At 33.5% G+C, this 16,847-nt stretch overlaps 1 protein-coding gene across 1 annotated transcript; it reads left to right on the plus strand.

Annotated features, from left to right (window-relative positions):
• The first annotated feature begins 5,115 nt into the window (after window positions 1-5,115).
• LOC123717869 (bystin) lies at window positions 5,116-8,276 on the plus strand. Its single transcript, XM_045674118.1, has 8 exons — window positions 5,116-5,475; window positions 5,551-5,665; window positions 5,814-6,060; window positions 6,390-6,546; window positions 6,629-6,820; window positions 7,141-7,349; window positions 7,681-7,831; window positions 8,176-8,276. Exons 1-8 carry the CDS (start codon window positions 5,341-5,343, stop codon window positions 8,254-8,256), a joined length of 1,287 nt encoding a protein of 428 aa, XP_045530074.1. The 5' UTR covers window positions 5,116-5,340; the 3' UTR covers window positions 8,257-8,276.
• The last annotated feature ends 8,571 nt before the right edge of the window (window positions 8,277-16,847 follow it).

Here is a 16,847-nt window from a genome sequence, read left to right on the forward strand (position 1 = left end):
TAGTGCTGGTGCGTCGGTGCTATTTCCCCACATTATTACACCGTAGTTTAGCCATGCATGCGCATAGACGTAGTAGGTAGTTAGAGCGGTTTTCAGGTCCGTAGTCTTTTTAATTTCCCGGAAAGCATATAAAAATTTTGATAGTTTTGATTTTATTTTTTGTATGTGTGATTTCCAGTTTATGTTTGTGTCTATTGTTATACCTAGTAATGAAAATTCGTTAACTTGTTCTATTGTGTGGTTGTTAAAAGAGAAATTTAGAGAAAGTGGTTTTTTTTGACGGGGGTGGAATGCTATTGTTTTGGTTTTTTCAAAATTGATTTCAAGATTGTGTGCATTCATCCAGGTTATAGTTTTTGTTAGAATATTATTGAGTGTAGAGTGTATGTTAGTGATATCATGACAGGGGGCTATAATCGAAATATCATCAGCGAATAAAACACATGGACCAGGTCCTTCTATGGTTTTTGGAAGGTCGTTTATATAAATGAGAAAAAGAAGGCACCCAATAACGCTTCCTTGTGGTATTGAGGCTTTTATTGTTTTACTGTCAGAGCGGTAATTTTGGAGAATTTTTCTTTCATTGTTATAAAATTCTATTTCTACTAATTGTTTTCTGTTTTCAAGATAGGACTTGAACCATTCGTTAGTTTTTCCGCGGATACCTATCCCATAGAGTTTATTTAACAATATGAAAGCCTTTATATAAGGTACAATATATAAGCCTTTGACATAGTAACAAATGTCAGTCGATTGTGTTTTTTTCGAGATCCGATTTGGAGCTAATGGTATGTCGAGATCAAGCTAACTATGTTATCATTTCGCCATACACATATCAACAAATCGGAACAGCAAATACTTCACCTTATCGAAGTTCCGTTTTCGTCAGTATTAATGAATCGCCTGAATGGGGAACGAATTCCCGATTCAGCCTTAAGGTAGTAGCAGTCAGTATTTTGTCGTTTTAAGCATCGCGCTAATAATGGATTTTTTTTTACAAATGTAAATTAAAGTAATTGTGTAAAAATTGTCCATTATTAACGTATGCCCACGGTGAAGTAATGGCTCAACCAAGTCGTATACAATTTTTGAAGTAGCATTGCTGGGACGGTATTTGATATTTTCTATCGATGTTTGGTCAGTTATTCCAGCCTCGTCGGTTTTGTCGTTTGTATCGTCAACGTTGTTGGAACGTTCATTGTTATTTTCAATCGATGTTTGGTCAGTTATTCCAGCCTCGTCAGTTTTGTCGTTTGTATCGTCAACGTTGTTGGGACGTTCATTGTTATTTTCTATCGATGTTTGGTCAGTTATTCCAGCCTCGTCAGTTTTGTCGTTTGTATCGTCAACGTTGTTGCAACGTTCATTGTTATTTTCAATCGATGTTTGGTCAGTTATTCCAGTCTCGTCAGTTTTGTCGTTTGTATCGTCAACGTTGTTGGAACGTTCATTGTTATTTTCAATCGATGTTTGGTCAGTTATTCCAGCCTCGTCAGTTTTGTCGTTTGTATCGTCAACGTTGTTGGAACGTTCATTGTTATTTTCAATCGATGTTTGGTCAGTTATTCCAGCCTCGTCAGTTTTGTCGTTTGTATCGTCAACGTTGTTGGGACGTTCATTGTTATTTTCAATCGATGCCGATGGTTTGTCAGTGGTTTCATTCTCGTCAGGGCTGACATCATTTCGGCCTCAGCCCCCACTTCTATATCCGTACCTGAAATAAAAGCTAAAATTACATTAACCATCAAACGACTCGATAATAAAGAAACAAAATTTATCAATGTTATATTTTATTTCACGTAATTGACGAAATGCTATACACAGAGGCCGGTTCAATCGTCATCTGAATTTATGTCGTAATATTTTTTCAGAAGTTTTGGGTCATTAGGACCATGTTCATGAAAGCTGTCAAACGCCCTGGACCGCTATCTAGGGAGCTTGGTGAGTACGGAAAAGTGTCCGCACTCCTATCCACTTAACACTTCACAAGACTTCTATACACTTCAGTGTATGACTTATAAAAAATATATGAAAAAAGTCGACTTAATTTTGATATATCCAGTGTCACTCATAATTTAGAATCTTACGACACCTCTCAAGCTAAAATCCATCGAGCCGTATAAATTTCAGAGCGTGAAAAAGAAATATATATAAAGCAGAGACGTTTACTTATTTTGCCTGCTACACCTTGCCGCCTGATCGGCAATTGTGGTAATTCATCTATAATACCAATACAAATTAGGTTAACACAAAAGTGAAGGCAATCCATAGGACTAGTAAAAAAGATTTCCTTATGTATTTCAACGTCAGCCACAATTTCTTGATGCCTGGGCGGTGATGGTCCATTGTCTTCTATATCAAACATTAGTTTTAAAAAAAAACTTTTAAGTACTCACGAATGTGGACATCTGCAATGATATCCTGCGTGGGTGTTGCCACTTGCCTCTTTTCTAAAACAGATATTTTTATGTCAGTTACGTACTCTTAAATATGGATTACAAATAAAATATGTTTTAATTTTATATAGTCCTTACCTAAAATAACAATTATATTTAGTTGGTGACCAGATTCGCTGTCGATGAATACGCACGCGATCCGGCCATGGTCTTTTGTAACATAAAACATAAAAATGACGTTCATTATTTTTTGTTATGGAATCTCGCTGTTGGCCCTAAGGGCCTTTACAGCTGAGCTCGGGCTGTTTTGGCGAGCGTAGCTCGGCCAGAATGGCGTTTTATCCCGCGACTAGCGCAAGCGCGTCTCCTGTGAGACTCGAACGTCGGCTTGGGTCGTCGCGGGGTGGTCAATCGCCTGAGGGGCAGGACGGAAGCTCACTGGAGTGAGCGAAGTGCGAAAGGTTTTTTGACTTTTTACACTAATCTGTGTTTGGCTATTTTTATTATTATGGGCCTCACGGGCGGCTTTTAATTTATTGTTAGCTACGGTAAGTGGATCGTCCGGATCCGTTAGTGTATGTCGAGGCCTCCTACGAGTCTTTTTTGTCGAGAAGTGGTAGTCATTCATGCTTTTACGCACCAGCGGATTGGGATTGTGTTTAGCCTTGTCGAAGTGGCGTGTGGACGCCAACTTCATCCATTGGGCTATTGTAGGGAGCTCATGACGTTCATAAAATATTCAGCGAATATTAATAGTAAGTAACATAGTAAAAACACTAACTGTAGGCGTTGCTTCGCTACGCGTCAGGCAAAAGCACTCGTGCCAATTGTTTCTCACGCTTGCGGCCCAGAAGCTCCTTGTGAGCTTCCGCTGACAGTACCGCAACACGCCTCAGTGTGACTTGTCTTTGAGCGCTAACTAGATCTAGGTCACTGATGCAATAAAAAAATCTCAATATTTTGTAGCATCAAGAGAAAAACAACCAAGAAGTTAAAGTAAAAGCAAATACTCACCTCCTAATTTCATCCACCGTTTCTCCAGTTTCCACGTCTCCAGTGGTCTGCACGACTGCCACGGCCACCGCGACCTCCACGACCACCAGGACTACGGCTACCAGCATGGGTCGGCCCACCAACCCCATGACACTCAGAATTTCACTGGGTGAGCTAAAGTGTATGCGTTACATGACTAATAATACAAAAACGTGCAATAACAATTTAGTGAAGCATGAAATTTTGTGGAACCTTAACCTGGAATGAACCTTGTAAGCCCATGTCAATCACACCAATCAAATTTCAAATTACAGTGCAGCACCTAATCCAAACTCCACCAGTATAGGATTGATTAGAATTACCAAATGAATGTTCGTATGTCAATAAATTACATAATAGCATTATGATGCACTTCACTAAGAAAATTGAAGTGAATCAGAAGTGCAATTATTTACCAATATCATAATCAGCAGACATAAATAAACACAATACATCATGCGAAACAAAAAATCAATCAAACATGTCCGTGGATACTGCAGAGTCCATAACAATAAAACCTGAGGACACGTCAATATTATTTGGGAATCTTAAATCATCTTAATATATTTATATTTGAAAAAGGCATAAATATGCTTATTAATGACTCAACATTCATTTTTAACTATTAATTCACTAAACAGACGTAAACAAAACATCAAAATCAGCCGACAACTTCGAAGAAGCCATTTTGCCCGTAAGAAAAATATTTTAAAGTTGAAATTAAACTCAATTTAGCTTAAAACTATATAACCTTATCATAATCGTAAAGTACAAATATACAAGTTTATTTTGAAGTATGGTTATTAAAGAAATATAATATAAAACTACAGTACTTACAACATAATTGCTGAAACTCCGAAACACTTATTCACAAAATTCACAAGAACGAGTCAACTGAGTTTGGAATTGTTTTTACAAAGAAATTGCCATCTATAGTTTATTGGGTAAATTATTTCTTAAGCTAACATTCTACGTCGATTAAAACGTTTATCTCTCTCAGTTTTAACTAGATGTCATTTTTTTAAACTTGTCGTTTTGGATACCGTAGTATCCATGTACGGATGCCGCCATTATTTCTTTGAATACTGTAGTTTCCGCTTCGCTCGGATAAAAAGTTTTGGACTGACTGAATTTCTTGTCTGAGTGATTTTTATGAAAATGGTCACGTGACAAAGCACAACAAGCCCCTAATATAAATTATTAATAAAAAGGCAAGTCACTTGTAAGGCTGATTTACACGTATCAAGTTGACTAAAAATTTACTTAATTTTAAGTGACTTAACCCGTGTAAACAGTGAATTTAGTAAGAAGTTGCATGTTAAAATTTAATTGCAAGTAAACAAGGTAGAATAGAATTTTGTCTATTTTTCGGTTAAGTTGGTGGGCGTGGCTAATCACTTGACACGTTTGGACAGGCAAAATTTAGTTAAATTTAAGTGAAAAGCATAAGCTGGCGGAGTGATTGCAACGTGGTTCCTACTTAATTTATAAATCTTTCGAAAATGTCGAAGTGGACGGAAGACACGATAATAAAGTTCATTGAAGAATACATAAAGGATGATTGTTTATGGAATATTTAAAGCTTAAATTACAGAAATAAGCAAGCAAAACAACACAACATCTGTAACGGGGTGTATTTGTTCTGTGGTCGTCCATCTTGAGCGAATAAATGAGTTTAACTAGTAGTAGTAGTAGTATTTTTACGTGTATACGGTTTCTTGAAATTTAGTTAAGACTTGGCAACTTAATACGTGTAAATCAGCCTGTACTGTAGATGTAAAAATTCACAAAACTCTGTTTAAAGTCAATTGTCAGTGTTTAATAATGATTCTCTCGGGCACGTGTTTAAATTAAAAATAAATATTTTAATCAATTATTTAACTCAATAACTTTTAGATAAGTTATTTACAATATGGGTAAAGCAAAGAAACTTAAACCGTCACAAGTTGCTAAAAATATTGGCCTTGCTGACCAAATTGAAACCACAAATGCTGTAAAATTAAAAAGCAGATTAAAAGAAAAGCACAGGCAGGATGAAGATGAAGAGGTGAGTAAAATTTAACGGTTTCTATTATTTTATGTACGTCCAAACTAGATTATATATTTTTCTCGATTTTTCTAGTTTGTCAATGCGGATTTATCAAAGAAAATCTTAAAAGCAGCCAGACGTCAACAAGTAGAATTAGGAAGTGATGTAGGACCATCTTCTAAAAGTACACTATCTTTTTCAAATAATGGTATGTAAATTCATTTTTACTGCTTAATATTGAATGATTGTTATTTTTTTTAATTTTCTTTGCTTATGGTTGTAAAATGTGTAAACTGTATATTAGTATGTACTTTTAGCACATACTAATGTCAAAATTTATTATGTTTTCTTCTCAGCATTAAGTAATTCTGATGATGAAGACCAACAATCAGACCAAGATGATCTGGAACCTGATGTATACTATGACCATATTGAAATTAATGAAGAAGATGAAGCTGCAATTCAAATGTTCATGTCGTCAAATCCGGAAAGAACAAGAACTCTAGCAGATATAATTAAAGACAAAATAACAGATAAACATACAGAACTTCAAACACAGTTTTCTGATGTAGAAACACTAAAGTTACAAAATATTGATCCAAGGTATGAAGGATTTTATATGATAAATATGATGGTTCAAAGGTCTTAATAATTCTTATGAAATATGGTTTTTGTGAAACAGTAGTTTCCAGTCATTACTGAAATTTTACATTACTAATTTATTTAACATTTACTTTTTTAAAGTGTGAGACTTCAAAAGTATAGTATTGGCAATTAAAATATCATAGATATATATGCAAACCCAAGGTATTGCAGATGCAGATATATCTACAAGCCCTAAGTATTGCTGATATATCGGAATTGAGATTGGTATCAGATGCCTCCCTAGTTACAATCTAAAAAGTAATAATATAGAATTTTTATTGTTTTAGGATAAAAACTATGTATGAAGGTGTTAGAGATGTTCTGAAAAAGTACAGATCAGGAAAATTGCCTAAAGCTTTCAAAATGGTCCCACATTTACAAAACTGGGAAGAAATCTTATATCTCACTGAACCAACAACTTGGTCGGCAGCTGCTATGTATCAGGTAAACTTGAAGATGTATGTAGAAAAATAAAGGCTTAAGGCTGTCATAGCATCATTGTGAAAATTATAATTGATTTTTTCAGGCAACAAGGATATTTGCATCAAACCTTAAAGAAAAAATGGCACAAAGGTTTTATAATCTGGTCTTGCTACCGAGAGTTCGAGATGACCTGGCTGAATATAAAAGATTAAATTTCCATTTATATCAGGCTTTGAGGAAAGCACTTTTCAAACCTGGTGCTTTTATGAAGGGAATTCTCTTGCCGTTATTGGAAGTAAGGAGTCAATTATTAAATATAATTTGTATGAAGATGAAGAAGAATTAGGAGAAACCTTAATATGCATTATTTATACTCTTCTGTCATATTTCATCATACTGTGAACAATTCAACTAAAAGAGACAAAAAAAGTACTTTGGTTAAAAGCGTCCAATGAAGTTTTGTGTTTCTTTAAGGCAATCAAATGTTACAAAATGAAAGGGAATGTCAATATCTGGTTTTATCACAATGTTTAAAAAACCCATCATAATATGTATGTATATATTGGACAAATAAAAAAATAATTCCTTTAAATTTAATATTTTTTTACATTTCAGTCTGGTGACTGCTCATTACGAGAAGCAATCATTGTTGGATCAGTATTGGCTCGAAATTCAGTACCTGTTCTCCATTCAAGTGCTGCAATGTTAAAAATAGCTGAGATGGATTATAATGGAGCAAGCTCTATATTCCTTAGAATACTTTTTGATAAGAAATATGCATTGCCATACAGGGTTGTTGATTCTGTTGTTTTTCACTTTATAAGGTAAAATATAAGGCTTCTTATACATAAATTCTATAACACATTACGCTATTAATGATTTATATTTATTGAAATAATTTTTTCTAGAAATTAATCCATAATTAACTTTTCTTTTTCTTACCTTAACTTTAGCTGGGTAAGGTTAAATTTATGACCATATTTGTTTAAACATTTTTGCACTTTATACTACTCTATCTCTAATATTAGAAATATGATTAAAGTTTTGGTAATGTAATAGTTACCAGTATTAAATAAATCAAAAACCTAATACACTTATCCATTATTGTACAATTTATTATTTATGAATGTCTGAAATATATTGATTATATTTTAGATTTAATAATGACTCAAGAACATTACCAGTCCTGTGGCATCAGGCGTTATTGACATTTGTTCAAAGATACAAAGCTGATATTTCTACAGAGCAGCGAGATGCTTTATTGGAATTGTTGAGGAAACAATCCCATCCTACTATTACCCATGAAGTTAGTTTATTCTATTTTTTTATTACTAATTCTTGTACCATTTAGTATGTATTTGTTATAAATATTTATCCATTAATTTATTTCAAATTGTTTGTTCAGGATGATAAAATATAATGGTGTAACACTATTATATTCCTATACACCACATCTTGTCTCATACTGTCTTGTAATAACTAACAACTCAAATGCTACTGGGGCCATTTTAAAACATCTTTTACCATTTACCAGTATGTAGATAAGATTTATTTCCAAACAAGCAAAGTGTTAAAGATACTGCGGATTTAACAAAGTAAATGTAAATAATAGTGTTTCATCTACATGAAAAAAAACTATTTTTTTTACAGATAAGAAGGGAATTACATGCAGCCAAGTGCAGGGACCTTGAAGTTAATGAAGCTGTACCAAGCTGTATGGTTGTTGAATAAATTATAGTTTGTTAATTTGATCTTGTTACTACTTGTTATTTCAAACAAGAACTCAATTCTCATTTCCCACTTAAATTCACATTTAATTAACATGGAGGGATACAGTGACAAGTGGAACAGCTAGAAAAAAAGTTGCCATGTTAAAAATATAAAATTACAAATCTCAAAAGATGTAGCAGCCTTAGCAATATTATGTTTGTCCAATAAACACATGCTTGACACTATGCATGTGTCGTTCACTCGATTTGAAAGATCTGAATCAATACTGAGCCATTGAAAAAATGATCTGGTTCATTCGACCCATTTAATCAAACAATTGAATCAATTTCATAGTTCATACGAACTAAAGATCATTTCGAACTGAATCATTATATATATATTATATTCAATAATTTTACATATTAATTATTAATTAGAAATTGACTTTCTTAGTTTTACTAAGAAAGTCTTAAGAAATTAATAAAACAAATATAAATTATTGAAATAACTTAATAAATATTAGCTCTAAACTAGTTTGTTATTACTTTAAAAAAGAGAACCTTTCGTAATTATTTTCACATGCCACTTCGTTAACAATCAACACGTAAAAGAATACTATGGCACTATAATATAAAATTGAAATGGGACCCTTTTTTTGTTTTAAAGTGTAAAAGTAAATTTTCAAAATATATTGGTCAGTTCAAATAGTTCAACAGTAATAACCGTGACTAATATTCAAGATTAAACCTTATTTGTACCGCCATAGAATATCTTATTAAACTGAAGTAGAAGCAAACTATAAGTAAAAAATAGATTCTAGCTACAATTTACCTACATTTAATCAAGTATAGTAAGTAGAATGTGAACTGATTAAAAAACAATTTATATTTACAATTACAATTTATATTAAATACATAATTGTATTTTTAGACATGACAAAATAAATAAAATTTGAAATGAAACATATTATTATCTAGTACATACATTTATTGCATTTGTAATGGGTATATCAACTTGGCTAGTGATAAAATGAACTGGAGGCAAAACAGAACTTCCACACTCGCACTTTCGTCCAGCAACAAAATCAAAGGAACCAACTTTACAAGCACAATTTGAGCAATGTAATTTTCCTTTTGTCCATTGTTCCTCTTCAACCTTAATCTTAATCCAATCTGGAAGTCTGTCTTCGCTAAGAAAAATATAACTTCTAAGATCATAGCTATCACAATTTGAACTGCATGATTTTGATGTTTCTAAGTTAGGAACTAAAACATATCTGCATTTAAAACACTTCACTGGTCGCTGTAAGCCTTTTAAATCCATGATACAGGAATTTTCAAATTACCAAAACCTACTTAACCTAAAAATTGCTGTATTCGATACCATAAAGGTACTTAGATTATTCTAGGGTGCCACTAAATACGTACTCAAATAGTATTTGTTACTTATTTCGCAAGTATTAAATAATATAGAGGTATTGAAATTTAATTTATTTATTTATTTGAAATTTAAAAATGATGTTGTCATTGTATGTTAGGTCACAAGAATTGACAAAGTTCTTACAGTTGTATATTATGGCAAATGTCAATCTCAAGAAGTATGAAATGCACAGATAAAATTTGATTCAAAATAGTATAGCTGTTTTAAAATTTAAAAGCATGGGTTATTAATGTATTATTTAGATGTATTTGGTATATTTTTTTGGCAGTTTCGAAATAACGTTATTTTTTCGATGCAACGTGATCTAGACGACACCATACCATACATAAGACAGAATATTCTAATATTTTTCTTATGAATCAAGATACCGTTTAACGAAAATACGCTGTTTTTTTCATTCATATAAGCTGGAACCCAATGACGACTGACGACCGACGATGAAGATCATTAATTTTAATGCCTGGGTCAATATCGATATCGAAAATAATAAGGTTTTGTACGGCGCGATCCCGGCGACATCCAAAAACCTACGGTCGATATCGCTGTCTATTTGATGTGACAAAGTACAGGCGTCGTTTCCGCTAAAATATATGAATTTGGCGGGAACGGTGCTTTTTTGTTGTTGTGGACGAACCTAAACTTAAATTACAGTTTATAAGTGTTTTCTATTTTCTTTGCATTGCTCTTTATTATTTCTTTGGTGTTTCATACTAATGTGTGGTGTTTCATAATTCTACTGTATATATTAAATTTTAGTAAGTCGTAGTATTTTTTATAGGGATTTTCCTTTTTTAAACATATTTATTTATAAAGTTAATGTTTACTACGTAGTTTTTATAGGTGGTAGAATTATTTAAATTACTTTAGTAATATTAGCTAGGTTAAGATTCAGAAACTAGACTTAGAGAGACAATCCACAAACTACGACTCCACCTGCAAATCAAATATATCAGAAAGTTTAACTACTTGAGTGGAAGTGAAACTTACAGATTTTTGAAGTGAAACTTCTTTAGAATCGTTGTGATTTCAAACCGGATGCAACGAAAAAACGACAGGTAAGAGACACAAATACAAAAATGTGTAGGATGAAGCCAGGGGAAAGAATGAGACAGAAATATACATACAATTTGTATATTATCGGTCTCTCCTCTTTGTGCCATACTTCGTAGCGTCCCCACTCCCGTCTTCTAAGCATAGTCGCCTGTAATTTGTGAGCCAGAGCGAGAGAGCAGATGTCAGTGTGTATGTATATTGCACACTGTTTAATACGTGCTTGTATTTGAGCATTTAACGTGTGTAGTGCATGTGAAAACTACGTGAGCTTACTGTACACTGTATGCGGCTGCGTATTACAGCGTTTTAGTAAGATAGCGTGGTGTGTTATTATTTAACTGTTTGTGAGTATTTTTTTCTAATAGGCAATGATCAGGCTTCTGTACTAATAGACAATTAAAGAAACACATAAAAAAACCTTAGATTCCTTGACTATTGAAAGCGATTGGAAGTGAAACTTATTTATCGGCGTTGGAAAAAAATTACCGTCTCATTTTTGAGTTACGCGTCACATATTTCCGTTACGTACTATCTTTTTCGTGTCCCTACCACGGTTGATTCATTAATAACAAAAATATATAATAACGATAACAACGATAGTAATAATTGTATTACAATTAATGAAATTCTGTAATAATCTTAGTAGTGATAAGGTAAAATGAGATAATTGTATTATTTGTATTCATGTCTATGATAATGAAAGCCTTTTGTTAAACTTTATCTAATTTAACTTTATTTAACCAATGTATATAAAGTTGCATATATTGGATCATTTTTCGAAAAATAAGGTCATAAAGACGTTTCACTTCTTACGTGTGTACACTAGTACACGCACACATTCTTTTTTTTTTATATAACAGGGGGCAAACGTCCAGGGAACTCACCTGATCTTAACTGATACCTTTAATAGACACAGTCATATTGCCAGAGTACGTAGGTGAGTTGCCGGCCATTTATGGATTTATTAAAAACATTACAAGTAGAATTGACTTTTTCTTCTACACCGTCAAATCGTAATTATACTGGGCCATATATATGGCGATGAACACTTAGCGGCCCGGCTTTATTACCTTAGGGGACCGTACTTTGCCGATCACTGCTCTAACACAACTTATTTGTTACACGGTAACACGTACTACGCGCCACAAACGGGCGACGAGCCGCACTCGGCGTGACTTCTCTCGTATTTTGAAACCCACTTTTAGGGCTCCCTTCCTATTGATTCTCAAATCGATGATTTCAAGCTCGAATTTTTGTAAATGGGTATGGCCCAAATATTACAAATAAAGGTGGGCTTCTTTTTTTGATTAGATTTTTATCTTTGTCCATGTCCAATTTCCCGCTATCTGTTTCACTACTAAAACGAATACCTATAGATGATAGAACACAACGTGTAGCGTCATACTCCCGCCCCGTTTGCGACGCGACCGCTGGTCGAGCGCCGCTCGACGGCTCTGTGAGCTCTGTTCCGCCCCGTCCGCTGTTTGACCAATTTTTTTTTTGAATTATTGATTTAGTGATATATTTTATGTTAGTTATAAAGCTGATATGTTGATGAGTTGTTTGTATGTTTCTAAATGTAAAATTTTATTCTTCTTCCTGTTAGACGTATTTAAATAAATAAAATCTGGATTTCCAGGATACGTGGGTAACATTGGAAATGTTTAGAACTGGCCAGTTAGAAACATTGCTAATGAAAACTTCGAATTTAAATTTTAGAACTTTAGACAGTTTTGCTAGAAGATGGAAGAACTGGCATTTCTCTTCTTGACAGCAGCGCCCTCGAAGCAGGAACCTGCTTCACCACGACAATGCTTCAGTACACTCCGCAAAACGGACTGTTGAATATTTGACTATGGCAGGTGTAAAGAGAATAAGTTATTCGCCATACAGTCCTGACCTGGCGCTCTGTGACTTTCATTTATACCCAAGAACTAAAGATAAAATTCGAGGTATTCGCGTTTTGAAGATCTGGTGAAAGCTTACGAAAATTCCATAGAAGATACCCCAAAGGAAGCACGGGCCTACTGCTTCTCTCAATGGTTCTAGCGAATGCGACGATGTGTAGAGAGGAAAGGAGATTACTTCGAAAACCAATAAAAGTATTGGCAACTTTTTAAATTAAGCCAATTTTCATTTTCTAAACATTTTAAGTGTTACCTAGGTACATACGCGTAGTATAACTTCACTTGCTACTAAAATAATAGGTTGGGGAAAAAGTCTTTTCGCATTATAGTATGTATAAACTTTTCATGAAATCTCTTTGGCTGTACTATTAGTATCTGGCTGGTTTTGGTCTCATTAATAGTTTAAATTTTAAAGAAGATAATTCAAAATTCAAATTAGGAAAATGCGTGATTTTAATTTATTTTTCGTACTGAGGTACTGATACGTATTGCAAACAATACGAAGGGCCAAAAGCAGTCTGTTAACAAGACGTTGTCTTCTCAATGCCTCCAACTATCGACATCTTTGTATGTTTGCAGTATCTATTATATATTTGTCCATATTATTGTATTGGCTTAGTAATGTAAGAATAAAAAATAAATCAATTACACTACAACCTTTCTAAGGCTTCAGTTTTCTATATCTGTTTCATGATAATGTAATAGGCAAGCAGATCAGCATTCTGTGTTTGACGCCCGCCGACAGTTTGAGGCAAGGCAACGGTTTCCTCACGATGTTTTCCTTCACCGTTCGAGCGAATGATGAATGTGGACATAGAAAGATAGATCATTGGTGCACAACCGGGGGTCGAACCTCAGGGATGAGTGTCGCACGTTGAAGCCACTAGGCCAACACTGTTCAGTAATATAAGGATAGTGTATGTATTTTTGTGAATAAATAAATGTATTATTTGCTAGTTAAATACGCAAATTACAGGTATATATACTTTACTAGTAAAGCGGGCTTTTTTAGATGTTTTAGAGAAGAAAAACGTATTGCGTGGTTTCATCACCAATCAAAAATATTTTTTTTTAATATTCAAACAAATGTTAGGACGATAAATGAAAGAGTTAATCGCATGTGCGTGATATTTTTATTTTCACTGAATTTATTTAGGTATTCAACAAGAATTTTGCGCTGCTCAAAATTTTATTATCTATATACGGCTAATGTGCTCTGTATAATTACAAATGACATATGTCAATAACAGTTCGTTCACATCTTAACAATAACGAACAATTTGTTAATATTGTATAAAAATTACTTATAAAGCCGCCTTGTTAAGTTGCAGAGAAAAAAATACAATCGTTGTAATAAGTTACGAACTAGAGGAAATTTACATATACTATGGCTATAATTCATAGACAACCCTCCCATCTGTCAAAACTCTAAGACGGCTTTACAGATGGGAGCCATTTCGACTGCTTGTCTTTGAATCTCAAAATCTAAACGAAGCAAGCGTCGATTCCAAAAATTGTTACTTCAAAAACATTAAGCCATTCAGTCGTTAGAGTGACGTCACACAATTCAATATTAATTTAAAATATTAAATATTTCAGAGCTATAAAACATTAACGTAAAAAGAACAACAGTTGCAATTAACTCTTTAGTCCATGGGAAAGATAACTGATGAACTGAAATGTCAAAAGCAAGATATTTGACAATAGTTGAAAAGCACTTGAGACATCAAATAAATTTCAATTCATTATATTTTACAATTAGAAGGAAGTTTGTTTGCTTTGAATAGGTTCCGTAGTAGTAGGATCCGAGTATGTAGGATAAATTATGCTTGAGGAACATAGGCTATATTTAATTCCAGCTGTTTAGAGCCAGGACAGCTAGTTCGACTAATGTATCGTTTGCTAAAAATAGTTAAGTTTTTTTTTTAATAAAAATAATAACTTAAAAGTAATGCAAAAACTAGAGAACTTCACTTTGTAAATTGTCCAATGACTGTCAATTAACAAATGAGGACTAAAGACAACGCACTGTCATCCTAATAACAAGGCTTCCTTTGTTTAAACAGGGTAAGAACTCGGATAGTAGGATTATATTTCGAGTTAAAGAATAAAAAAATAGTTTATATGATTAAAAGCAATAAACTTAATTGAACAAACCACGTATTTTAGGGCTAGATTCATACGTCAAAGCAAAAACAAAAGAAAGAATACGTTTCGCGCGTTTTTATTTACACTTTTTTATCCGCGTGCGGCTTATTTTCAGCCAGCCTTTTCATACAATGTTTGTGATAAAAATTGACAATTGGCATACAGAACAGACTACTACTATAAAGTTATGATGTATGTCACAAACAGATTATGTCATCCTTATTACCCTATAATCTTTGTTATTTTTAATATTTACAAAAACATTCCAAATTACTATTTAAGTATAAAGATTAAATAATATTAAAAAAACGTCACTTTAACGACCTGCATTTGACGCAAGCTCCTAAATCTATATAACTAAGTAGGTAACCAAATCAAATAGATTTTATAAAGGTACTAACTTAGGGGACTAATCATAAGAATATACCTATATGTAGTTTAATGGCATAGATGCCGCAGTCAACTAGTTTATTTAGAGGTTTCAGCAATTGCCTAGTCTCTTTACTAAACAGCGCCATTCAAATTCGCGGCCAGAATGATGTTTAGCCATTTGGTCAATAGTCTTGAAGCCTTGTGGTATGTACAAAAAAATATTAGCGATTTTAAAACAAATGGTGACTTTCACCAGTATAATACTTGAAAGATAATCTAAGCGACGACGACGACCAACCAGGCTCCAGGAGATAAACCAATCCTTTTATCGAAATTGTACTCGTTTTTACAACAAACTTCCAAGCGAAATTAGAGAATTATCGCTAAAAAAATCAAAAGTCTTGTTAAACCTAAATGAATCAATAAAGATTTTTCTAAATGTGATGAATATTTAAATGATCCTTATCCTTGGGATTGATTTGTCAGTTCAAAACAATTTGTATGACTCAAAACTTAGCGATTAAAAAGAGTGGCGTCTTGCCAGTTCTTCTTACCCGCTCTACGCCCATGACTTGCGAATTAGGCAAATGACTTGGATCGATGACGTTACATGACTTGCCTATCCTGTTTATTCCTATTTAGTTCCTCTTTCTGCTACACCAAACAAACTGTCAATATAGCATCGGCAAACAACAAATTTGATGATATTTGGAAAATTTAAGAATGTGAAAGAGCATGGAAGTGTGTAATGACAGTAAAAGTAAGTGTATTAACACTAAAATATATTATTATACATTAAATTTGTAAAATATTAAATAAAGAATTTCTTATATTAGACATTTCATCTTTTTTTTATTTGACGTACCAAAGTGCTTAACTGGCCAGCCAGTATAATAATGTATGTTAAAATAAACACTACGGCTAAATATCATTTAGGCCGCTAGGTAAACGGCGCTTTTTAGTAAAAAGGCTAAGCTGTGGACTGAACGCCTAATTCAACTAGTTGGCTGCAACATATACACAACTCATAGCACGAATCGTAACCTCGAAAAACAAGATGGAAAATGTATCAGCGCTCGGCGTATTTGAAACTAAACTGAACGAACATTCGAAAATTAATAGTATATACAAAATGAGATGACACCTAACGTTATATACTGTAATCTGAATCAATCGACTTGTTTCGGCTTATGACGGGAAAAATTCAAGGCAAGAGACGGGCCTTAATATAAGGAAGAAGACGTGGTTGCGGAAAGTCCGGGAGTAGACCGGCAACTCACCCGCCGAGGAGCTGTTCAGTTTAGCGCAAGATACCTGGCAATTTAAGTTGTTAACAGCCAACCTTTAGTAATAAAGTGGCACCTGAAGAAGAAGAGATATATTTCTGTATGCAACGTAGTGTTAATTCATGTATACAAAACGAGTTACTAACACCTGACATACATGACAGTGAAGTTTATCTTAAACGCGTATCTTGTTTTCATAATTCGTATGATTTCTTCCGTTTAGTTCCAAAAACGCCCACGTGGCGCTGCTCAACTTTTATTACGTTAAAAATGAGATTTGAGTGCTAATCGCCGCTATTATATTACTTTCAATATGAATATTAAGTTTGTTTATCCTGATGTCATGTATCAAAGCTTAATATTAAATTTGAATTTACACGGGCGCTGGATTTTGTGAACACGCGAC

The sequence above is a fragment of the Pieris brassicae genome, chromosome 13, assembly GCF_905147105.1.
Source record: "Pieris brassicae chromosome 13, ilPieBrab1.1, whole genome shotgun sequence".
Classification (NCBI taxonomy): Eukaryota; Metazoa; Arthropoda; class Insecta; order Lepidoptera; family Pieridae; genus Pieris; species Pieris brassicae.